The 20,726-nt window shown below is 44.5% G+C and overlaps 1 protein-coding gene across 1 annotated transcript in view; it reads right to left on the reverse strand.

The window, feature by feature from the left end:
* The window catches only part of itga1 (integrin, alpha 1), a 33,946-nt gene extending 17,631 nt beyond the window's left edge, over window positions 1-16,315 (reverse strand). The window contains exons 1-3 of the mRNA XM_076158442.1: window positions 16,003-16,315; window positions 2,802-2,922; window positions 199-308 (exon numbers count right to left, since the gene is read on the reverse strand). Coding sequence (XP_076014557.1) covers window positions 199-308; window positions 2,802-2,922; window positions 16,003-16,057 — 286 coding nt within the window. The 5' untranslated portion in view covers window positions 16,058-16,315. The remainder of the gene's footprint in view (window positions 1-198; window positions 309-2,801; window positions 2,923-16,002) is intronic.
* Between the last annotated feature and the right edge of the window lie 4,411 nt (window positions 16,316-20,726).

A 20,726-nucleotide genomic window follows, 5' to 3' on the forward strand; every position in this document is an offset into this window, starting at 1 on the left:
TCTGTTTAATTGAAATATAATTATGAGAGGATGAAACATTAAAACCTTGTTTGTTTACTGTCTCCCAGTTATGATGAGCCTCACTTCCTTCCCGCAAGAGACAGACGTATAGTTCAACTACAAGCACAATCTTGCACATACACAAACACAAGGGTATCCTTCTCTATGCACACACACACACACGCACACAGAGCTTACTAGGCAGATCCAGTTTGACACACGTGTTGTCTCCCGTCCCCACAGGACACTTGTAGACGTCCCCTGTCCGCTTGGCTGGCTGGCCAGACAACGGTGAACCAATCAGAACCCTGGAAAAAACAAAGAGCAGATGGGGCCAGTTGGTTGTGAATGATGTCAACAACCACACACAACATCATAAAGGTTTTGCAATTACGATAATAAGCACAGTTAAAACGTTACTGCAGAGTTTGGGTGTTGACATGTTGAGAACACAGAATCTCTGCCAAAAATAATGACGATTTGCCCCATACATGCTTCCTGCAGTTACAATAAACACTAACAGAAGGCTTGTATCGGCTTATAAAACTCTTCAATAGGTTTAGATTTTATTGTACCATCTTATAAATAGGTAGCAATCCTAGCAAGCCACCACACAACACCGGTACATCAGGTATGAAATGAGGTATGAAACACTATCATCACGTCTTCACCACTGCATTATGTTTCAGAATGATCCAGATATTTGTGGATTAGTAGTCTTGTTGTGTACTGTGTATGTTGCGTGTTTCTTCTGAAGACGTGGTCATGAAGTATCCGTGTGCGTGTGTGTCTCAGACATGCAGTGTGTCCTCTACATATAAGCACAGCAGCATGCTTGCGTGTCCATATGTGATTTTCATAACGTGATGTTACTCTGTCAGTACACTGATGCTAACATGAGTGTGGATCATCTGCTTTCCTCTAAACACTCAGGCTTATTAACATTCCTCAACTGTAATGGCCCCTGGTCATCTAAAGCAAAACATTGTGCGCACACACTAATTCCAGTGTCAACCGGCGGTGAGAAAACTGAGGCTTATTGACTTATTTATGGCAAATACTCAACAGCCAGTGCTCAGAGCTGCTTGTGTTTAATCTATAAATAATGTAGAAATCAATGACTGCACTTATTGAATGATGAACGCCATCAGTGCCAGCTTACTGACTCTGTATAGCTTACTGGACTCAGCAGGAATATGGCATTTGATAAAGATCTATCCCAGACTGGTGGCGGGTCAAACTGAGTAAATAGTACAGTAACAGTAAGTAAGCGTGACAGGACGGCACTCTAAACGTCTCTGTTACACGTTTCCCTGTGCTGATGATCCATCTCTCAACGCTGCCGGGGAGCATTAAAGAACTGAAGTGCGGTGTCTGGAGAAGACATCTGTGACTAATCAGTCACCTACCCGTTATGGAAAACCTTCACATCACTTCACTCCATGATAGATATCTTTTCTCTTGACTTTCGCTGGTAGAAGCACAGAAGGGCTACACAGCGTCTATAATTTCAATGTTTCAATCCCTACTTTCCGCCTAAACCTCGCCCCAATCGCTGGTTTCTCATCTGTTTTCTTTCACCCTCTGCATCTCCAGAAGTCCTCTCCCTAGTCTGCGCCTGCTGTGCCCAACACTTATCAGGCTTCTTGGCTTTATTCTTTCTTCCAAACCGTAATAAAATAGTGCTATCTGGATAAGCTGTGCAGGCCGTGTGGTTTTCAGTGAGCAATAGGGTTTTTGGTCGCAGCTGGCTCCACTGATTAGCAGTGAGTGAATTACTGTAACTGATCTCATATGAGACCGATAAGACCATTACTGCAGAACAGGGTCGGCTACAGCCATGTGGGAAAGATCAGCTGAGGCGGCGCAACAGGTTGGGTGGGAGAGAGAGGGGAAGAAATAAAAGAGGAGTAGAGTAACTGCAGGCGAGATGTAGCCAGAGAAAGAGTGAGAGCGACAGCCAGTAACCGCACACTGATGGCGTTTAACAGGGTTTTTTAAATGTGTTCCACCACTTGTTAACCAAGGAGCCGCAGATGCTTGTTCTCAGTATGTTTACAGGCCAAGTGTGTGGTTCATAGCTAAGGTAGTAAAAGGTGTGTGTCCTGCAGCTGCTGGCCTGTTCCCATTACTTACTTTGATACTCTGGGAGAACAATTACAAGTTCATTTCAGCAGAGACACCGATTTATGAGAGAAAAAAGCATTGATTGATCTTTTAAATGGGACGCATTCTTTGTTTGTCCTACTGAATGCATTTATAGAGACATTAACCTCCAATTACACTATAAAACATGAGCATGTAAACTTTCTTTCTTAGTTTGATGGCATTGTAGATCTTGTGATGTAATGTTGAGTGTGTGTGTGTGTGATGATGTGAGTGGGAGAGTGAACTGAGCAAAACACTGGCACAAGATCCACAGCCAGGGGGAAACATCTGTAATGAGCTGTACTTAGACCAGTCGTGAAGCATTTAAACATCCATCAAATATTTGGGAAACATTGTTGACTCTCAATGGTTCCCACCGGATATTATAACCAGGATATTTCACTCAGGAATTGGTGGAAAACAAAAGCGAACTAAAAGGAAAGTGAATGTGAGCTACAGGTGGGCGGAAAGACCAATCTGATCAATACCAATACTCACTTAAAACACCAGTTATAAGTTTAAAATGCAGGGGTATGTCAGGGCTGTGTGTCTGTTTGCCCCTAGTGGCCAAAAATCATTAATGCAGAGGCGAAACATGATGGATATCCTTGATTTTGGATGTTTTCCTTTTAAATGTGCCTTTAATGACTCACCATTTTCCCTCGCTGTTCTCAAACTGCTGGACGGAGTAGCCAAACATGTCCTCCAGTGGACCGCTGAAGGACATGGCGTTCTTCTGGTCCACATTAAAGGACAACGCACATGTCAGCAGCACTGCAGGGACACAGGAAATGAAAGGGGTTCAACAGAACGGCAGAGATTCTGTCTTAGTAAACAAAACAACTCTCTCCAAAACAACAGATCTATAATAACAGAATGGGCTGATTGTATAAGATGATAAAGTGATATGACAAATGAAATGTGGGAAATTCACAAACCGCACACACACACACACACACACACACACACACACACACACACACACGCGCGCACACACACACACACACACACACACACACACACACACACACACACACAGTGATTCTGGAGGATACTGGAGGAATTTCAAACACCAATGTGAAACACTTTGGTCTGACCTGTGGGACAATGGCTTCTTCTCTGGCCTCTGCATAGTCTGCCTCTGTCTGTCACTGAGCTGAGTATATCACAGAGGCTCTATATAAATCCATCTTTGTGTCATTGTGCCCGCAGCAACAATGGCCGCCTTTATGTGTACAGTGCCGTGGAATTCTTCTGGTATAATTTATTCAATTTGAGCACTTGTGAAGGAGTGGAGAGGAGTTACAGACGACTAGGACTTGAAAAGAACACGCAGACACTGAACACATCAGGGAGACAGAAATATATAGCAGCTATTTGACCTTTGATGGTGTCAGACCCGATTGGAATAGAGGCCTAACAGACTACACGTACGGCAGAATCATGAAATACTCGCTGCTATGTGGTCTCCTGTGCGTGTTAACCAGACATGCATGAAGAAAACAGAAAACAGGGTGGAACGTACACATGTGAGATTAGTGTTTATGTAGTCCATGAGTAAAGGCTTAGATGAGTGAATTAGCCATATATACACACACACAGCATTCAGGCATGTTTACAAATGCTTTAAATCAATTTTAAATAAGATTAACCTCTTTGCATTCCGTGGCGGTAGAGAGACAACGACAGGGAGTGAGAGAGAGAAAGAGAATAGACCTGCATAGTCATAAACTGGAGACCCAGCCAAGAAATCCTATCCCCTCTGTTACAACCTTTCTCCTTTCCTTACTTCCTCTGTTGCCCCCTCCATCTCCCAGAGAAGCTCCATTTCCTGTTCCTATTAACCTGATTATATATATCCCCTCAAACACACACACACACACACACACACACACACACACAGCTCATTTAGCTGATTCAAGATGGCCCCGGGCCAGCTAGACCTTTTCCATTTATCACAGAGTGAGCTCAAGTACAGTCCACAGTCATGCTGACCTAAGCTGTAAATCACACAGGGATGTCCTCAGTGTTTTGGCAAACACGTCACTCGCCTATGCCAATCTCACGCTGCTGTGTTTGGCCCTTTTGACTCGACTCTTCCCAAACCAGTGAGTTATGTAACTGTGTGGCTATTTTCAAACACATCTGGGCTGGAAAACCAATAAGGGGGCTTCTCCCGCTCAGGGTGGAATTGGCCTCATGAGCCTCCAAGGTCCTGGCCTATAAAACTGTCTGTCAGTGTCTCTGGGGTTCATACAGTTCTCTATTAGACATGGCGAGCAGAGCAGAATGAGGGGGATTCCTGACAAATTTGAATTCAGCAGGGATGCATGGTTTAACAAATACACAAAATCTGCACAGATGTTGTTGAAGGAAACCATTTCACCTCACAAAAATCTTATCTTAATTGCTGAGAATGTTGCCTGCGTTTCACACAAATCTGCCGTGGGTCAAACTCTCAGTGCTCCTGATTGATTCTGGCAGACTGAAAGCAACAATAAAAGCCCTCAGCCACAGCTATCCGACGTCAACGGAGTCTGGATCAGGATTTTACGATTCTGCAAAACATCAAGCCAAACAGCAAAAGTCAGATCTGTCTGAACAGATCGCAACCTGTCGGCCTGCGAGACATCAAACCAGCTATAAAAGTGACCCCAGTCAACACCTGTACGCTTCAAAGCCTTGTTGAGCTCTGATAAATACACACACAAGTAGCACCTGCTCAACTGTAACATACCCAACCCACTATAACCAGCTTTAAAGCTCAACACAACTCAGCACCTGTGGGCAACAAATGCATTAAACAACCCTGCAACTCAGACTTGATCACTTGTGGGCAGCAACACGTGTCTGTCCTAAAGCCGATACAGCACAGACGGTGAAAACAAAGCTGCTTAATTTAAGTAAGCAAACATCTGTATTTGCTCAGGAACTGGATAAATTTGATGCCAGATAGTGAGCGGATGAATGAGGGACTGTGGCTCCTCAAGCTCAAGTTGGCATTTTTATAAAAGACAGACTGTGTTTGACCCTCTGGGTGGAGCCAGGGCCTTCTTTTACAACATGTGATGGCATGGAACAACACACACACACACAAGAATTGGTAAGAGGGAGAGAGAGCGAGAGAGAGAGAGGGAGAGAGAGAGAGAGAGAGAGAGAGAGAGAGAGAGAGAGAGAGAGAGAGAGAGAAAGAGAGAGTGCTTTCATAATCTGGCAACATTGTGGGCAGTAAAACTATGAAATATTCCCAGATTTCCCCCCTTTGTTCTTTATCTTTTCTTCTGCACTCTCCTCCTTTCCCATGGTCAGTTTCTTCTCTGACAGTCCATCTGTTTATATTTTGGGCCGTTGTATTGTCAGGCACGGTTCCTCCCTCTTCCACGTTCCTCTCCACTTATTCTAGGAATGGTGATCACGGGCTCAGTGCCAGTTGACCATTTGGCTGTCTGCTATTTTGGACAAATCCATTAATCTACTGATTATATTGATTATTAATCCAGGAGTCAATGCTTGTATATATATTGTGTGTCCATCAGAGTCTGTTTCTTACTGTAAGAGAGACAAGAGAGAGGAATTAAAATATCTAAAAATAACTTTCAGGCATTTGATATGGATGTGACATTGCCATCATGAAGTGCATTGTCACTTTATGATGTAATGCCGTGTTGTGATGCAATGCACAAATCTGTTCTTACTCACAAAACACACACATGCACGACAAGCGGCAGGGAAAATTCACTTGAGAAAGTTGTTGTGGTGTTAAGTGAATGCAGGGAGGAAGAGGAGATGAGGCTCAGCTTTCCTTAACTTTGCACAGTAAATGTCAATAGGCAGAGGAAAACTAATAGACAAACACCACTGAGCTCAAACAACCCAGCGTGAATAAAAAATCTCTGTGCCCATCACTTCATCTGCTTCCGCCCCTCCACCCATTCATTAATTCATCCCTCCATCCCTTTGTCCCTTAAGAGTGTCATCCATCTCTCTACAGTTTCTTCCTCTCATTTATCACTGTCCCTCGCTCCTTCCTCCCTCCCGTCCCTCCGCTCCTCTTCACATGCTCCTTTTATTCATTGACTGAGGACGCCGGGACCGCAACGCCTCGGTGTCAGGTTCCACTATCTGGAAGTTCCAGATGTATTCTCAGGAGTTCTGTTTTTCACCGGTGCAGAACACATGCAGGCTTACAAGCTGCAACCCACACATGACATCATCCCCCCTGGTGGCCATCAAAGCTTTCACCCCCCCCCCCCCCCCCCCCCCAAACGCCTGATAAATCTGCTGATCACTTGGCTTTTCAGACGGGGCAGGACGCACACACAGCTGGGGTGCAGGAGCTTCTGGGAGAGATCAAACTCCTCTGGAGCGGCTAAAAATACACACACCGGAGGGTCGAAGCGTGACCTTGCCTCAGAATCAATAAGCCACACGCAGAGTAATCATACATGCTATGAGGCAAACGGTGAGGGAAAACAGCCCGATCGGGATACTTCATGTATTTCAAAGTGACTCTGTAGGCGAGCCACAACCACTTACAATATCACTGCAGGTTTATGTTTCAAACTCAGTCCAAGCAAATAGAAGCGTTGAATAATAAAGTTTAAAAGTGTATTTGGCAAGAAAACAGAGATGTTATCATAAATGACAATCCAATGGGGTGGAAAAAAGGAGTGTGGGACAACTTAATAGAGAGCGGTGTAATGAGTATGTGCAACAATACTGGCATTATAATAAGTGGATGACTCATTTTAAATAACATGCTTTGTGTGTATATAAATATTACACGGCCACATTGCACTTAAATGGGCTATCTTTAGCCTGTTTTTAATCAAGTAAAGCTGTTAGCCAGACACTGTCAACAGACCGATACATCCATTCATCTGCACCGTCCATTTATACGCTTCAATTTTTAATCAGCGCCGGGTGAAGTGGTGGATGGTGGAGCGCTGCTGGGCTCCTCCCTGCATATTCGGTGGACTTGGTGCATTTAATTTTTAGGGGGAGCAAATAAAAGAGCTTAGTGGCAGTTGCCTGTTTAATCTGCCAGCAGAATGGCTATAAAGAATTAGACTGTGATTCAGAGAGCTTCTTCATTATGTATGTGAATATCCCCACACTCTTCTCCGGACCGTGTGGGCGTTCACATTGTGCTTAATTGTCATCGTTCAACTCTGCTGACTGTTTTGTTACCAGTTACGTTTCAACGAGACAATATCCACCTCTGTAATTCTTTAGAAAAGCTCCTGCCAACTTAAATATGGAAGGAGCCATTACTGTGTGGGGCCCTGCAGAGCCTGTGGAACTTAGAGGGGATGGTTATAGTAATAATAATAAAGATTTGGAAGTGTTTAGTCATATAAGATGCTATCTGAATGTGAAAGAGTTTAACCTAATTGACAAAATATACAGGTTAGTGTAGTACATTAGGGAAGGACAACAGTGTTAGAGCGGGTGGAAAATCAAAACAGACACACTACCTCTCCACACATGCTACACATGGTGACACACACACATACACATTCCTTTGAGTGTCTCTTCCCTGTTGTTTCAAGGCTACTCATAGAACAGTAAAACAACAGGCCGCAGAGGACAAACTGGGGCAGCCGTGTCAGAAACTTCCCTTTAGAAAGAATATTGGAGCTCTTGTACAGATCAAAAGAGCAGAAGAGTCAAAGCTGATAAGTGGTAGAACCATAATGGAGTGATGACAGAAGTAAAAGTTTAAACTGAGACTTTAAACCATCAAATGTGTTTTTCACCTAAAGAAAATCTCCAGTGACAACTTAGAATTTGTCACATGACCTCAGGAGGACCTTGTCACCTTTCACTTATAAACACCTTTGTCTTCCTGTCTCTCTCTTTCTTACACAGAACAATGGATCATAGCCGTCGTGTTATCATCACAGATCATCGCAGAAGTGTCAGACGTCTTCTCTTTACTTGCACATACGCGTGTAATGACAGGGCTGCGGGCGGCCAAATCGTTGCCGCAACCGACTACAACATTGTAAAAACGGATGGGGAAACAAATTCAGCTGTGTGAAACATTGGCAGTAAATGTCAGATCTGGTTTCACAATCAAAGCGTGAGCACTCCGGCTCCAGGCGAGGTCTCTGGGAGTCGATTTCAACCATTAGCGGCACGATAGGGGTGGTGGCTACAACTGAGCAACGCCACTGAAACAAAACTATCCTGAAAGGGCATGATCAACTGTGAAATGGCTGTGTAGAATATGAGAGAGAAAGAGAGACGATGCCGTGCCACCGCTCTCTTGGTGTTTGTCACTGAGCCGCTTCCGTCCTGTGTGGTCGAGGTGAAATGGAGGTGAGAAGTCACAAAAAAAAGAAAAAAAATCTTGAGCTTGAAGCGCACTGTAACAATGTTGGTTCGCTCTTGTTCCCAAAGCTTCCACCGGTTTTCCTCCTTAGGGGCGATGAGCATGATGAGCACCACTGGCCTCCGTCTGCAGAGGTTAATGTGGCCAACTCGCCCCCAGGCAGACGCCAAAGCTCCAGTGCTCCCTGTATGATGCCAGTTTGATGGATGGCTGGTGCCTGGAGAGAGAGAGAGGTGGTGTGGTGTGTGTAGCTGTCTGGTTAGGCCTGGTGAGCAGATGCGGCACTGCAAAAGTGCATGATGAACTCTCACATACATCCTCCATCTGAGCCTATCAGCTCTTAGCAGGTACGGAGAGCCCCAGAGGACTGCAGGAATGTGTGGGTGTGTATGTGCGTGTGTTCATTATGTGCTTGTTCTGGCTTTATAGAGTCTGGCACACTGGCCAAAACAAGGAAATGAGTCAACGCGGGCCAAAATACTGTTTTACCATCCAAAAAAGAGTCAAATATTGTAAGTATGAAACGTATTACACAGTAGCACCATTATGTGTCGTTACCCAATACTTGGAAACAACAGAAGCTTCTCAGATCCGCTCCGCATCTCTCAAACAGAAACGGCGGTCGGTCTGCTCCCTCTTTAACCTTTGCACTTTTCACTCTTCTCCTCGTTGTTGTGCTAAAGTGGAGATAATGGAATCCCCTCCCGCCGCAAATCCTCTGAAGTGAACCTCCCCTCTGCCTCCCCTCTGCCTCCCTATCGCCGCCTTCATCTCCCCCCGACAACCTCCTTCACACTTTCTGCCTCCCCTGCCTCCTCCCTCTTTGCCCCGATGCCTTGCAACAACTGTGCCGTGCCAGAGGTCACGTGACTGAAACATACCACGCAGCGCACAAACTAATCGTCCAGGGATGTCAATCTGCGTCAATTACCGTATCTAGTGTCCATCCAGTTTCAACTTCATCTCATCCACTGCTGAATATTCTGTGTACTTTACGCTTTTGACATAAATCTGTATTTAATAAACATGCTACATGACGGAAGTCGTATTGCTGCTATTCCTGGACTTATATTCCCTTAATTGGACAGAAGCATAACACGATCGCCATAACAAGTTGATGAACTTGCTGGCCGTGTGTCTGTCGTCTTATATTTGTGACCCTAATGGCCAAAATCAATCAATGCTGCTTAAAGGAAGACAATGTTCTTGGTGCACTTAAGCCTCTAAATGAATGCCAGCGTACAGCACAGATAAAGCTGCTTGTGCTGAGGCGGTGGCAGTGGCAAAGCTGAAGTTGGCTTGGTGCAGAGCATATTTTGGCCGAGTGTCGATTTTGGCAATTCTGTGAGGATTATGGTGATTGTCAGCAAGAAATTACATCCGGTTAATGGATTTGTTTGGAGACAGATAAACTCTGACTCTGTAGTTTCCTGTAGAGGGATGCATCACACAACTATTTGTAATATGTATGGGCACAGTTGCTGTAGAGGAGAAGGGAATAAACCCACCTGTTGTGCATTGAATGTGGTGGAACAAACGCGCTGACTTAAGATCAAGACATTCTGGTGTAGGGCTACAAAGGAATACCAGAGCTTTCTCTTTAACTACCAGCAGCTCTAAATTTGAATGAGGAATTTTCTTAAGAGATTCATCTCCCAAGTCCTCCAGGGACTGCTCCTCTGTAGTGTAAATAGACAAACAGAAGAGGGAAAGAGCTTTGGGAGAGAAGTTGAAATAGCAACTCGAGGAGGATTTGAACCCATTAACATGGCAAAACGAGGCGCAAGGTCCAATCTGTTCGCTGTCCCGCCATCCTTCAAACCCTTCATCCTTCCTCTTGAAGGAGGTAAGAGTCACCGCTTCGCTCCCTGTCAGCAGCAGTGATTCAACCACTGATCCAATGTGGCAACAATTAAGCGGCTGCTTCACGGGGTTAAGAGGATGCTCCTCTGAAAACGCAACATTCTGAAGAAAAGTGATGACGAGCAGCAAAGTGTGAAACACATGCAGAACATTTTGACATGTTTAATGTGTTATCTCTGTGTGTGTGTGGGATTTGACCTTTGGCAGGGGTCATGACCTCAGCTGACACGTCCTGTGATGTTACACCTACATGGGGGTCTTGTATTTTGAAAAGCTTTTTGTCAGACATCGGTTGTTACGACTGTTGTGGAATATTCTGCAACATTTCAACTACACGTGTGTTTATTTTCTGAGCTTACACGCCACTTTGAGGAAGATTAGAGTGTCTGCCTCTGTTATTCTAAAGCACAAAAGCCTAATGCAGACAAAACCCCCGATTCATCCGTGTTGGCCCTTTATTTTCACAACCTCTGAACACACACACACACACACACACACACACATAGTGGATGTGCTAAACCATGTCCCAGGAGTGAGACAGGGAAAGTCCTCACACACTGAATGAAGTTCTGCTGAAGCTGCCACTAAAGCTTTTCTGGGGATAATTCTAAACTTGTAGTAACGGTGTCTCCACGGGACAAATGGTTTGGCTGAGACTTCACCTAGGCAACAGTGAATTTGCAGTTACTTCACTCTCGCTTCCTCATCTGCGTGGCAAGTAAGGAAAGAGAGTAATGATCCAATGATGATTCATGTCAGTGGAAGATCAGTTGCCATAGTCTTCTTTGTATTTTAATGACATCATCTGCTTAGTTTGCAATTTAGCCACTGCAGAGACTTCAGCATCTGTATTTTTATTGTAAAAATCAATAAAGGTATCTACATAAAAACTGCTAATGGCTTGCTAATTGGCCTTATGTTTCATATCTGATTTCTTTAAAGAAACACAGATGCTATAATGTGATACGTGATCCCAAAAGTATTCTCTGATTGATGCCAGCGATGTAAACTTAGAAATCAAACATTAACCATTTCACACGGGCGCTACTGGCCTCGCTGCCTGCCCACCAAAGGTCACCAGCAGGTCATTGTCTTTAGCAGATGGTTGAAGACAATCCACTTTAAGTTTGCCCTGAAGACATAAGACCAACAGATTCAGAATCGCCTCACTTCCATGGCGGTTGCCGTTCTGCAGACGCAGCAGAGTAACAGCATTGCAGTTGGCGTGTTTAGAGCGGGTTGAGGGTGAACTGAGTCATGTGGGTGGCCTTGGTGGTTTCACAGGATCAGGGAGCAGAAACTCTGAACGCTTCTTCGAATAATTCCTTTTGACTAGTGTTGCCACAGTGTCACAGGAAATGCAAACAAATGTAAGTCAAATCTATGTTATTGCTCTGGTTTGTCCTACAAAACACGTGCAGTGGGTGATGTCACACAACACCTCTGCAGGCGCCAAACAGATGATGTTTACTGACTTGACAGTGAATGATAATTCTATGATAATCATTTACAAACAACTCCAGGAATGAAAGACAAGTTTAGTGAAGAATATCTGCAATGACGCAGGGGAATCTGCAGACACAGCAACACACAACTGAGCATTTATGGAAGAGAAATGGCTGCACATTCTTAATTAGAGACACATTAGACTTGTTTGGTGCAAGTCATCAGACACTGGAGGTTGCTGTGTGTCACTCTGTTGCTGCAACTTTATCCTCGATCACCTGTGTGTTCCTCTTCATTGACTCTCTCTCTCTCTATTCCTACTTCCCCCTGTCTGCGTGCTTTGCAAGCTTCACCGCCTTTGTTTGGCCCAAAAATACTTAACCCAGTCCAAGAAGAGGAACCATCTGTCTGCTGGCTGATTCGTCTTTGCCAAGTCAGAAGACACACAGGAAGCAGAGGACACGAGAGAGGTCTCTTGTCTCGCATGTGTGACACTTAGCAGCCAGAAATTGTTTTCCTGTCTTGGCAACTTTGCTTACAGTGTATCAAGATGATGTGGATTAAGACAAGTACTGATTCATAAGTCAAACAAATGGAACCTCTTCAGGGACTCAGGGACTGAGGCCCTTTTGCCAGGAGACCAGGAGAGAATCCTATGCTGGAGTACGAACTCAAACCGTTCTTAGGTCCTGCAAGTATTTCTCCTTTTCCATCCCTATTCCGACAAGAGAGTGGGCAATGCGGAAAAAAAACCCAAGAACCATTTGAGTTCCTACTCCGAGGTCAGTATACTCTTCAGGAAGTGACCGCTTGACCAGACACGAGCATCCCCAGGCTGTGTTGAGCTTGTTTTTGTACAAAGCCAAACAATGAATCTTGTTATGTTTGCTTGAATTCTGAATTACTCTTAATGCATTGCAGTGCTGGAGAAGAAACAAAATCAATAATAAACAACACAGTGGATTCCATTACCAGCCTGCATACTCCGGTACTCTGTTGAGAGGTGATGTCTGTTTTTGTTGGAGACATTAGAGAACAGACTTGTCCCTTGTGGTCCCTGTCTGTGTTGTGGGAATGACGTGACTGTCATTGGAACCACGTACTTCCTGCTCCTAACACCTGCAGGTAAAGTAGGTCCGAGTCCTGAGCCCATGGTGTAAACACGCCTATAACGGGACGTGAGGATCGAGCCAAACCAAATAAACAAAAGGCAAGAAGTCAGTAAGTGTTCTTCAACTAAATACGTCAATCTAAAGTGAGGTTCTTGTCTAATAAATGGAATGCACACGCAGAACACTGTGTGCCTTCTTGTATCTGACACTGATCTTGACACTGTATCTGAAAGGGTGTGAGCTGAAATCATTCCCTTTTCTTGTAAGGATGGAAACTTGTCGCTTTGCCACATCAGATATTACCAACCATAAACATCCAGTCCAAACAATCAAAGAAAATGGTGCTTGGAAGTCCCAAAAATGTACGTAAATCCCAGCAGGGACTTCAGCAGAGGCTTTTATGTGTGGAGAAATCCCAGACCTCTGTTTCCTTTCACACTTTCAAAGCTTTGGCGTATCTGCAGTCCCCTCTGATCCAACACATGGATGCATGCTAAAGATGCCAATTTACTCAACAAGATTCCGGGGAATCAATTGTCCTCGGCTGGCAGCTGACGGCTAGCGTCACATTAGTGCTGATCACAGTAAGCAAAAGAGCGAGCTGTCTGAAAATGCAACATGGCACAGCGGTAAAGAGGAGGAGAAGACATATTGCAAACGACAGAGAAGGCAAACTTCGCGATTCATCCTCCGCAGGCTCATAAATTCAATTGAAAGCTTTTATGTGTGCCGCCTTACAGCCGTTGGCCTCACAGCTTTATGTCCTTTAGTGAAATAATCATCTAATCTAATTGTCTGCTGCATAATTCCATGTGTTCATTCTCACGCAGGGACATCACATGCTCAAATCTGAGACGTCTGACACTGCAGGGAAAGTCCAAATGATGCATTCGTGTAAAGAATCTCAGTCCTCTAAAGAATGCTGAAGTTTCTAAATCAGTTTGACTCTCCGCCACCCTCTCTCCATCTTTGTACCATGTACTTACAGTGCAGAGACATCACATCAATTCCTGAGTATGAGGAACATATGTGTTATATTCTACAACTGTGCAATTGTGTGACAGCCAAGCTGAACATCCTCTATTGATTGATGATGATATTACAGCTTCCAATCTCATTTCCTTCATTCAAGTACCAGGCCGATAAAAGGTCACTTTGAGTTCAGGAATAAGCCGTATGAGCTCAGCTTCCTTCGGCTCTGTTTTTCACATCTGACACCGACATCCCTTGCTCATGTTCTGCAAGACGCTCTGCGAGATGACGGCCATCATCTCTCACATGCACCAAACAAATAACTTCCCCCTATGACAAACCTGCAGGTACCAAACCCAGGAGAGAGGGAGTGAGAGAGTCTGGTGTGTAGGTGTTCACGCTGTTCACATGTCCATACTAAGCTTGGTCACCCAGTCATACACTTACTGATTGAAGCCAGATGTTCCCTTCCTTTGGAGCACCAAACTCAAACCACCTGTATCCCCATCTCCGCTAGGAATTTACACAGATTAAATGCTGCCACTACAATAAGCACATGTGGGCCCCTGAGCCAAGCAGAGGTAGCCCCAATACGACAACATGGGATCCCCCAGCATGGTCTCAACACGAATCGCTCTTATAACCCAATGTGGGCCATCTTTACACTGTGCACACCACAATACTCACAGCGTCAGTGGGTGAAGTTCAGCGGCAGTGTGTGTGTGCGTGTGTTTGTGTGTGTGTACCAGATGGGGCAGGACAGAACATGACAACAACACTAATGAGTTTAGTTGAGTAAATAGTGCCTGTGTTAGTCGTAAACAATCAACTTGAAGGCAAAGAGAATGAGCCAAGTTAAAGCTGTTGCCTAAGACCAACGGGGGAGGCGGACGGGGGGACGTGTCCAAGCTGCAGGGGAGATTTCCAATCAGCGAGTCAAGGGTGGGGATCATGGGATACAAGACGTTAACATCAGTGGGAGCTATTGTGCAATTGAAGGAGCTCCATGTCAGCAATGGATGGGGGCAAAGGTGCCACACTGGGTCACAAGGTAAACTTCTTGATGTGATGATGGGATGGTAATGATTTGCAACACGAGCTTCTGGTGATCCCTTAACACACACACACACACACACACACACACACACCTCTATCTCCTTCGCCATCTCTAACTCAATTCTCTAATGACCTTCACAAGCCGGCATCACATGTAAGTGAAGGAATCTGAGAATTAAAGAGAGACAAGAGCTGTTGACTTTGGTTTCCCACCTCCTTAGCCCTCCTCCTCCTTCTCCTCCTCTTCTCTCTCCCAAACTCAGAGGAGTGTGGTACTTTCCCTCATGTTTGAACTACATGGACACGACCTCCAAAGTTAATTCACTACTGCTGCTCTGGAGCTGAACCTGAGGGATCAGCGTCACCGAGGGGACTCCCCAACTCGTATCCACTTACTAATACTGTGCCCTCACCGGCCACAGCATCTCATAGCTGGTGTTAAGTCAAAAATCCAATTAAGTTTCTCAACGCTTCTAATGAATGATGTGATCATTGGAAATCCATTCTTCGGGATACAACTTTAATCCAACTGCAGTAAACTGGTTTCTGCAGAAGCTCTATGAAATTATACATCGAAATGTTTTCTTCAAGCAGTAAAAGTTGTTTGTGTTTCTGTGAAGTCTTGGCACCGGTGCGTTAAACACTGGCCAGCCAGCGCGCCATTCAATTAGGGCCATCGGCACCGTCATTCCCCTCACATATACAGTTTAAACGACTCTCAGACTTAACTTCTACGCGTTGAAACATTAAAAGCACTGCGGTTTCCTCAGTCAGAATACATAACATGTGGGCCAATACGGGACGGAAAGTATTTAGAGGGAGTTTACGAGGACACCGCGGTGCCACCACCACCTATAATGGGTGCTTAGACTGTGTGAGCGACACACACACACCTAATGGATGCTTTTAGTTGCTGTGTCGTGAATTATGCAGAGTGCAATTAAGCCGCTGGTCCGGCTCGTGCGTAAAGACGCGCCGGAGACGTTGACGCCAAACATGCGCGCGCTGCCTGTCACTGTTGTGTTTCAAAAGTCATACTCCAAATGGAACATATGGATCTATACTCACCGGTGAGTGTTGTTGTTGTTGTTATCAAAGTGTGTTGTTGACTCATCCCGAGCATCTTCACGCGCTGTCGCTGACTTGTAGTTTCACTATTTCCACAGAATCGTCCTTTATGACGCTCGTCGACGTTCTACAGAGATCTCCGGGGCCGTGAGAGACAATCAGAGGAGTCCGCCGGGCATTTCCTGTGCTGCAGCATCCACGGTCGAAGTGTGTGTGAAGTCCCGTTACAAACTGACTCCGCCACTATTGGAGGATGTGCTCTGTTCCATTGCGTGTCCGCTGCGCCGAGCTGAGACAGGCAGACAGAAACAGGGAGGAGGGGGCGGTAGAGGAGGAGGAGGAGGGAGGAGGAGGAAGGCGGGTGGGAGAGTTATAACGAGTTCACTCATGCAAGGACCTTATAAGCTACGTTTGCCAGCCTCATGGGAAAATGTTACCAGTCAAACTGAAAGCAAAGCAGTGAAGTCTGGAATTTGACCACCAAGTCTCAGCCACTATAGCAATTAGACCAATATAGTCCCATTTAATGAAAAGACTGCATGTGCAAGACTTGACAACTCACAGGAATTGTTCTTTATAAGACCTAAACCAAAGTGAGAAAGGATTATAATACACTCTAATACATCACAAATCTGGTAAACATTAAGTTAAGTGAGTGTTTTTTTATTGGAGACAGTAGAGCAACTAGACAGTTTACTGAACCATCCTTGATCTATTTGGCAGATAAAAGCTGAAACGCAGAAATATATCCACAGTTCACATTTTAACACACTGATTAACAATAAAACAAAGTCCAACATGCAAAGTCAAGTCAAGTTGTGCTCATTGTCCCTCCAAACAATGTTGTGATTGTTTTGATACCATGTAAGCAATGTGATGATGTAATGAAGAGATTGCATGTATGGTACACTTCAAAGACATTCAGCAGCGGTTAGTAAACATTGAAAGTATCACCAGGCAGTGATGAGTGTGATTTGTTCAGGTTGAGCAGCAGGTTGAGCCTTCCTTCGCTTTGTGGTGTGGTGTTGGTGAACAAGCGGTCGCCCCCCCCCCCCCCCCCCCCCCCCCCCCTGATTCAGAGCCTCTGCTGGGATGATTTATAGCGTTATCGCCGGTGGGTTGACAGTGGGGTGAAAGGTAGTGATGATTCCAGGGGCCCACAGCTGGAGCGGGCCGGTGAGGGGGAGGTTAGTGGGCTGTGTTGGCTTCGGGGGCCCAGAGCTATTTCCTTGATTAAAAACAGTGTCCTTTAATGCTTTTTTTTTTGGTATTCAGCAAAGAATCTTTCAAAGCCAAGTGCATAAGCATAATTTGTACGATACTAATGGCTGTTTTTAATCTGGGCATATTTCTCATATTACCATGGTAATAGGATCTGTCAGTGCGCAATTTGAATTTGATAAGTGAACCTAAATGTGCCGACGGTGCGCTATTTGTATAACTGTTTGTTATTATGAGTAGGTCAACCACCGAGTGACACCCTAACACCAACCAGTAATCACACCCCAAGTGCTCGGCAACCACTTGGAAACCACTGATGACTCTGACAGAGATCCTCAGATCTGTGAGAGTCTGTTCCTCTTTATCATATGGTTGCATTTTTAATTCTACGATTTCAAACTTACTTGGCATCCATCATGAAACAACCTTTCTTTTCAGGCGCACGGTATAAGGCAGTTGCTTTCTTTTATCTTGTGAGTTCGTGGAATAAACTTTTTTTCTCATTCACTCATTTCCTCCCTTTGATCTATTTATGTAATGTGAAACAGCCATCACAATACAAAATGTGTGCCTCACATTGCCAGCACACACACACACACACACACACACACACACACACACACACACACACACACACACACACACACACACACACACAAACACACACACACACACAAACACACACACACACACACACACACACACACACACACACACACACACGCACACACACGTGTATGTATCCATTTCTACAATCACTGAGTAGTGGGGCCACTGTACACCCTCTCCATTCCTTTTTAGTAAATATTATGAATCCCTTTCTATACAGAAACCCCACAGACATCAATGTCATTTCCATCAGCTCATACACATGTTGAGTTATTTACCATACGTATATCCCTTTGGGGCCTGTAACATTATATAACTATGCATACACACTTTATGGGATGTAAATACTGCACAACAGATACATTGACCCATGTTCCAAATACACATGTGTATCACATAGAATTTCAGGAACTCATGTGAGTGAGACAGTTTACAGTAGTCCTTCCTGTCTTCAGCCCTGCAGATATCTCTGAGGGAGACTCAGGAAGACTCTGATTAGTTTCCATGTTTTCCCTCGCTGCACCCTAACCCCTCCCCACCCATCGTCCCCTTCCCCGTCCTTTTACACGCCTCGGCTCAATCGCCTCTCCTTTCTCTGCTTCCAGTGAAAGCAGCATATTATCAACGTTACATGTTTTTATTCTTGACCCCTCTGCAGTCTTCTTGCTTTCCTCAGTCCCCTGCCTTTCACCCTGACATACTATATTCTTCTATTAGCCGTGGAGGTCTATTCTAATGTGTTTTTCTTCTCTCTCCGCCCGTAACTGTCTGTATACATGCGGGCAGGAAGAAAGCATTAGGGAGCACGGGAAACAAGGTTCTCTGGCTCCATAATAAATCAAGTGCATCTTCATTTCATTTCAAAAACACTTTCTTTGAATAGAAATTTCATCTCCGAACACAATGGCTTGTGTTTGCTGCTGTTTTTTGTAGTGATGAAGTAATGAAGACATACTGTGTATCCCTCGGAAATCCCTTTAAGTGAAGGAAATGAGCTCAGGCCATATAGACTGACAGACAATATTTATTTGCAGACAGTCTTCGTTCACCGTCATGCCAAAGACAAGTCAGTGGCTAATTCCCTCCCGTAAGAGTCTTTCCTCTCTACTGAGAGCTATTTACATTGAGCATCTCAGGAATCTGTAATGTATACAAGAGGATGGTGCATGTGTGTAACAGTATGGTGGCTGACAGCTCGCAGTAAACATGCAGCATGCGTGGTTTTCCCTGTCACTGCTCTACATGTTGCTACCTGGAATACTTGAGACTGTATTTGCATGCATTTACTACAATAAATGTTACTGAGGGCTTTCACTCTGTACTCCATCCATACTGCTTGTTCACATAGTGAGGCGGCACAGTTCATTCTTGTAAATCAATACATGTCTTACTGAGCAAAAATCATTATCATTTTTCTGCTGTAGACTTTCCTCACTTTGACATTTGGACTGGTTTGTTGCAGAAGAAGCACAGGTGTAAGTAATAACAGTAACGACACAATTAGATGAAGTTGAGTCAGTGTTGCCATGGCACAGACCTGCACTGGAATGCAGCCGTCGTTAACATCATTTCCTACACCTGTGCGTGTAGCAGGTCAAAATGTTGACTGACAGAAGAAAGAAGTCGTGTTGGAAGCTGAGCATCTCAGTTATGAATTCTCACATGCTGATCTGTACAAAGGTGATTGACCCTTTTACACAGAGCATTCTGGATACAAACACACTGACAAATACATCTGATGTTGGGACTTGCATTTACAGCTTCAATTAAAAAGTAGTTTTCATCTGGATTCCACCTACACAATAATCAGACATCTATAGGTGGGACATAAAGCCATTTAAACCTGCCTTTCCTCAATCCTCCAGGATGAGCTTCGTCCATTTAATGGAGCGGGCCACATTCCAGGTGCTAAATCATTTTATTATCGAGTACGAGCGACAATTGGCCTAGATACAACTGAGATCCATTCACAATATGAGCCAGACCACATCATCCCAATCATTGATTTCTGTCTTGCATTTACCTGTGTTTTTCATGAACATATACAGATCAACTTTCATTGTAGCTTCTCACGACAGTTTCCAAAGCTCTGAAATGACATTTAATAGCGACAATGGAGCCAGAAAGCTGTTAGCCACCCATGACTGCCGTATGAAATATGACTGCACTTCCACAGAGTGACAGAGGGAGCAAGGTTACACGTGTGCGCTGTTTAAACCTGGAGCTCATTGGAAAAATGAACCAGCTGTTAATGTACAAACACATGAAATGGGCATCTCTGGAAATGACATGGATTATCAGTCCTAAAGTTGGAATAACACATTTCAGATTGGCATTGCAGGAAGGTAGTGGTAGAAATGTAAAGTTGGTTCTCTCTTTATCTCTCTCAGGTGTTCCAGATTATGTGATTGGCCCTGACACACATTTCAGGCAGATTGGAGGAACAGGAGCTCTCGCTGACAGAACAATCAGCTCCATTACGCCTTAGCTTGTGTTTAAGCTTTGGTTACTTTTCTGGCTTTGCTTGGTTCTTTAGTTTTTCACTGTTTGGGTAGTTTGCAGAGGGGGGGTCTGAGTCTGACAGTCCACTGTGGTTGGTTATCTTATGGCATCTATGTGCAAATGTGTGGCCATAACAGAAATAACACAATTAATTACATCTGGATTGAGAAACAGTCCTCTGCAGACTGGGACTAGAGCTATTGTGAGGACCAATAGCAGCTCTTTGCTATACATGGACATGTTGACTCTATACTCTTATAGCATACGATGACTTTTGACATATTTGCTCTGCAATAAATTCTCACGGTTATGTTCCACAAATATGGAGCTCCTTTGGTGCTGCAAACCCGACTTAGCACCACTGCTGAGGGTGCATGTCAGGAAAAAGCTAC

Source organism: Genypterus blacodes, unplaced genomic scaffold (genome assembly GCF_046128005.1).
Source record: "Genypterus blacodes isolate CSIRO-AG114 ecotype Tasmania unplaced genomic scaffold, CSIRO-AGI_Gbla_v1 ptg000077l_1, whole genome shotgun sequence".
Lineage (NCBI taxonomy): Eukaryota > Metazoa > Chordata > Actinopteri > Ophidiiformes > Ophidiidae > Genypterus > Genypterus blacodes.